Source organism: Nannospalax galili, unplaced genomic scaffold, assembly GCF_000622305.1.
Source record: "Nannospalax galili isolate Female #2095 unplaced genomic scaffold, S.galili_v1.0 scaffold440, whole genome shotgun sequence".
Lineage (NCBI taxonomy): Eukaryota > Metazoa > Chordata > Mammalia > Rodentia > Spalacidae > Nannospalax > Nannospalax galili.
In genome coordinates, this window is record NW_008347189.1 from 1,100,852 (window position 1) to 1,106,205 (window position 5,354).

Below are 5,354 nucleotides of genomic sequence, written 5' to 3' on the forward strand. Positions count from 1 at the left end.
TATACATATACAGGTGAGCTAACCCCTCCCCCACACGTGACTACATCTCTCTCTCTCTCTCTCACACACACACACACACACACAAATCTTATTTAGGAAAGTTTACAATTTTGTATTGGCTAAATTCATAGCTGTCTTGAGCTGCATGTGACCTGTGGGAAACAGGCTGACACACCTGAGACCATCCACCCTTTGTATTTGGGATCACAGAACCCACCAGAACCCTCCCTTAGAGAAGTCAGTGGGTGCCCAGAGGCAGCAATGACTTGGGGGAAAGCCTTCCATGGTACTCACTCTCCTCACCAACCAGTAGCAGGAGGAAAGAGCACCCTTCTCTTCCAGACACTGCCTTTCAAATGCTGTGCTTTTTCTTTCTGAAACTCTAGGACCGCAGCCAGCCAGAAGTCACTGATAAATACTTCCACGATGTGCCTTTCGAGGCCCACTTTGCTTCTGAGTTGCCGGATTTCCATGTGGTCAGTAGCATGCCAGGTGTGGATGGATTTACTCTGAAAGTGGATGCTCTCTATAAGGTAAGTTTGGTGGAACGAACAGAAGCTTAGAGCCAAGTCCACCTGAAAGCTGGTAAAAAGCAGAGCTGCATCATGCCATGCCTGTCAGTTTCTCTTGATAACCTTCTTGCTGAGAGGCCTTTTTCATTGTTATTAAACCTGTTGTCATTCACTCCCCAAAATTTCTCTATCTTCAGTAGACAAAAGCAAGGATAAAATTCTTTGATTTGCATTTGGGCATCTGTCATTGTCTATCAGAATTCCATGTGATGCTCTGGTTTTCCCTAAGCTCTTTGAATTGCTACCTGTGAGGCTGTCTGCTGAACCAGCTGATTTCATAGGCATGTGGGAAACACTGAACAAAGTCACAAATACAGTGAACAGGTCAGAGGGACAAGAACTACTAGTCTCAGACAAGAAAAAAAAAAAGTTCTAGCAACAAATATGGACTTCCAAAGATCAAATTTTGCATTTTCTTCTGTCTCAAAATATCCATGCCTTGGCTTTCAGAACTATTACTGCTTTTCTGAAGTTATTTCAAAATCATAGCATGTTCCCAGGTGGACAAATGAGAAGGACACAGAATAGCTGATTGTCTAACCTCTTGATCCAGGAAGTGTTCAAGTTCAACAAAGTTTTTGTCAAGAATCTGCATATTATGCTCAGAGTTGTTTAATGAAAAATTTGTTAAATGAATCCATTTTAACTGAAGCTCATCAATAAATAGTAAATTAGCATGATAAAGTTTCAGAGCACAGAGAATAAATGCAGTATTACTATTGTCACTGCAATTATTAAAGACTAATAATAATGATTCACTTAGCTGAAGAGACCATGAAAATAAATCCTTAGACTATTACATGCCTAGATAGGGAAATAAAATTGACTAGGTTACTTAAGATTGCCCTAATTTGGAAATAAAACAAAACCCACAATCTTAGGTTCAGTGTCTGTGTCTTGGAATGTTGCTAGTATTTGAAGTGAAAGCATTTCTCTGTCGCAGCACATGGTGACAGCTGTCTTTCCATTTCCTTTCTTCTGAGATGCTCTATGGATAACATATGGTTTGCTCCCCGCCTCCCCCCCCAGGTGGAAACAGGACACCAATGGTATCTCCAGGTGATCTACATCATTGGCCCTGACACCATCTCAGGGCCCCGGGTCCAGCGATCTCTCACTGCCTCTCTGAGGCGACACCGAAGGGACCTGGTGGATCCCAGTGGCTGGCTGACTCTTGATGACTCCCTCATCTATGACAATGAAGGGGACCAAGTCAAGAATGGCACCAATATGAAGTCCCTGAATCTGGAGATGCAGGAGCCCATTGTAGCTGCTTCCCTGTCCCAAACTGGAGCATCAATTGGCAGTGCCCTGGCTGCTATTATGCTCCTCCTCCTGGTATTTCTGGTGGCCTGTTTCGTCAGCAGGAAATGCCAGAAGCAGAGGAAGAAACAGCCCACGGAGGACACTCTAGAGGAATACCCTCTGAATACTAAGGTGGAAATAGCCAAGAGGAGCCTAGACAGGGTGGAGAAGAATGTGAACAGACAGTACTGCACCGTGCACAACATCAACATACTGAGTGACAGCGAGGGGTCTTATATGTTCAAAGGTGCTAAAGTCAAAAAATTGAATCTGGAAGTTAGAGTCCACAACAATTTACAAGATGGAACAGAAGTTTAATGAGGAGACCCATGTGTATTTTTTTTCTAAAATCATTTTTATAAAACGGGAATAAATACCAATATTTTTATAATCTTGCAGAATTAAAAAAGGGAAATCTATAGCTTTGAGTGTCAGACAGCACACATCACATGCATCAACTCACAACTGAGCTACCTCATGAAACAGAACCACTGATACGCCCAGAGTATCAGAGTAGAGTTATGCCTGTGGGTCCCTTTAACAGTGTCACTGGCTACACAGAGCTCCTCTGTAAGGGTCACCATAGGAAAGCAAGTGTTTTAGAATCAGGAAAGACACTGGAAATTTAGCTTAGCTGATAGAATTCAGAGGCCTAGGCGTGATGGGTAGCAGATCTCTGAGAGAGTGAAAGGAGCGTGGAGACTTCAGTCTCCTCCACCACCAGCTTTGTCCTGTGAGGGCTTCTGGACGTCTAGACAGCAGGATACAAATTGCTGATGCAGATTCCACTAAAATTCCTTATCAGCATAAATTAGACATTTGTGCATTGTTTCCACTTGGTGGCCTATGCACCCAAACTTCTACGTACCCTTGGCTCTTCAGGGCCCTTTTCAACTGGGGGTCTTGATATGCTTTAGCCTAGACTCGGTACATCTCTACAGGAACTTAGAAAGCTTGGAGGACTCAGGGCAGGGCAATGAAGAAGGCTGCATAGTCCCATGGCCTTGGAATGCCAGGAATGCTTTGAAAAATCAGCTATGCTTTCCTGCTACCCCAGGCTTGTCTGATGCAGCAGTATGAGCCCATGTGCTTTGGGTTTTTAATTTTGTAATGTTTCCAGAAACTTAAGTGATTCATTTGAATAAAGCAAAGGTTGGAGGGAAACCAGAGTTAACAGATGCACATGGGTCCTTCTTGTGTGTCGTAACAACAGAGGGAAGCACTGTCCCTAGTCAGTATTTCAGGGATTTCTCTTTGGGGGTTCTTTTCTGGTAGCTCAAGCACTTATTTTTTACCATATCAGCACATGACAAGGCCATCAGTATGTGGCTTTTAAATAATTTAGTGTTCAAATATCAGCTTAAATATTCTGTGTATAGTGTGCAGACAACTTGCCTTTCGTTTCTACCTTACTGACAAAACCATAAGCATGTGCATCATGTTTTTAACTGGAGGCACAATTCAATTATTCAGGAGTAAATGATATTCGCCTGATGCATGGCACACCCTATCACTGAGCGAATAACAGAGCATCTGCGTTACTACGCAGATCTTGTGATCTGCAGTGGATCGCGAGAATGATCCACACTCTTTGAGAACATTCCAAGCTGGTACTAAAATCAAGAAAGAATGAACCATGAAATGCTGTAGGCAACACTGCAGAGTCCACCGCTGGGAGGAGGGTCTGTGTGGGCTATAGCTCTTCGTTCTTCAGCAGTGCCTTGCTCATTACAGCACTCCAGAAATCTGCGTTGAGTGAATGAATGGATGGTGTGCTGGATGAGTGACAGGGGAGTAAATGCAGGAAGAGGGGGGGAGACAGAGTGGTGACATTATCACAAGGGCAGGTAGAAATTCTCTGTTCTACTTGGGACTGTGAAATAGTCCTCCAGTTGTCACCAAACAACCAGTTCTGGGCAGGCATGGCTGGCAGTGATTCCTGGGGAAGCACAAACAGAAAAGTTGTAATATATGAGCAGGAGGCAAGACTGTGTATTGGCATCAAGAGCAGGAGATTTAGAGGAAAGTCTAATTTCTGAGAGGCATATGTTGTCAGGAGGGGTAGGTTGGGGTAAAGCCCAGAAACTCCTGGCTGGTCAGGTCCTACTTTAGAACAACTTGCGTAATTCAGGGCAGAAATTCTGTAATGGCCTCAGGACGTCTGGAATTGGTATCCATCCCGTGTGGTAAAGCTGATGACCCAGGCACTGAATCCTTCAGAACAACCTAGCAGGTGAGTGCTAAGTCTGCAAGGACAGGGAGCTGATCATCTGAGGGCAGCTCCCCACTTGGCCTGTTACTGGTCACTTCTCCCACTGCCAGGATGCTCGCACATTAGAGCAGCAATTTTCCATGCGCTCAGATGTGCAGTTTCCACACACCTTCCTTTACACGAAGTAGGACATATACACATGAGGCATGCAGACAGATATGGGGAGGGAGACTGAACCCAGGGGCCTCTGTGCACAAAGTAACAAAGGCCTGTGAGGACCTGGACATGGTGGACTGTATGTAAGAGAAAAGCCCTTGAAGGATTCCTGCCCCTCTCTGTGCCCCTCACCCCACTCGACACATTATTAAAAGCCAGTACTTCTCTACTGGATTCCGCTTCTTGAGTGAGAAGTGTTAAGAGCTGTGCAGTTGAGATTTGCCCCTTTGATGTAAAATTGTTCATTGCATTTGCGTTTCTACTTTGTCTTTGGGATCGGATAATTGGATGACTAATGTGGATTCTATTTCAATGAAAGCTCTGCTCTTAGTCACTAATGCCTTGTGTGTGTTTTACTAACCTTTTATATTAGCCCTTCAGGTGAGAAGGAACAAAAAACCCTCAGGGGTTGCTACTTGCTGCCATCCGCAGGCTATGAAGGTTAAAAGAAATAATGGTCTGCACCGCTTCCTGCCTTGCTTCCCTTTTATTGCACCCGGGCCTCCTGCAGGTTCCTGTTGTTGGATGGGAAATCGTGTGGGAAAGCACTTGCACAATCTTTTCGATATTCCCTCAGTCTCCCATAGGTGTTTGTTATTCTTGGGTATTACTCACCTGCTCAGACCGAGGAAAACATTTGTGGTGCTGTCAACCTGAGTTCTTGACCCTTAAATGATTTTTTGTATTTCCAGTATGAATCTGTGTGTTAGGAATTTCTGATTTCTCCGATAGCATATGCCACTATATAAATTTGTATTAATAATAAATGACAGTCTGGTTGTCTTTTGTTTGTTTTGCTGTGTTCTTTTTCAATTATTCATCTCATTAGCATAGACATTGCCACTATGTTGGCAAATCATTCTGCAACAGGTTTTTTTTTGTTTGTTTTTTTTTTAACAGAATAGCTACTGGTGTTAAATCTGGAACACATTACACATTAACTGTGCTAAAGCAAAATGCTGAATAAATTCATATTCTCAGATCATCCTATCTTTGCTTTTGCAATCAGGACAAAGAGAAGTAACTTAATTTCCATGTGAAAACAATAG

General features: G+C 43.5%; 1 protein-coding gene across 1 annotated transcript in view; it reads left to right on the forward strand.

Annotated features, from left to right (window-relative positions):
• Positions 1–5,043, forward strand: part of Fras1 (Fraser extracellular matrix complex subunit 1) — a 442,676-nt gene extending 437,633 nt beyond the window's left edge. Inside the window, exons 73-74 of the mRNA XM_008843691.3 lie at positions 387–533; positions 1,602–5,043. Of these exons, the coding sequence (XP_008841913.1) occupies positions 387–533; positions 1,602–2,195 (741 nt within the window). The 3' untranslated portion in view covers positions 2,196–5,043. The remainder of the gene's footprint in view (positions 1–386; positions 534–1,601) is intronic.
• The last annotated feature ends 311 nt before the right edge of the window (positions 5,044–5,354 follow it).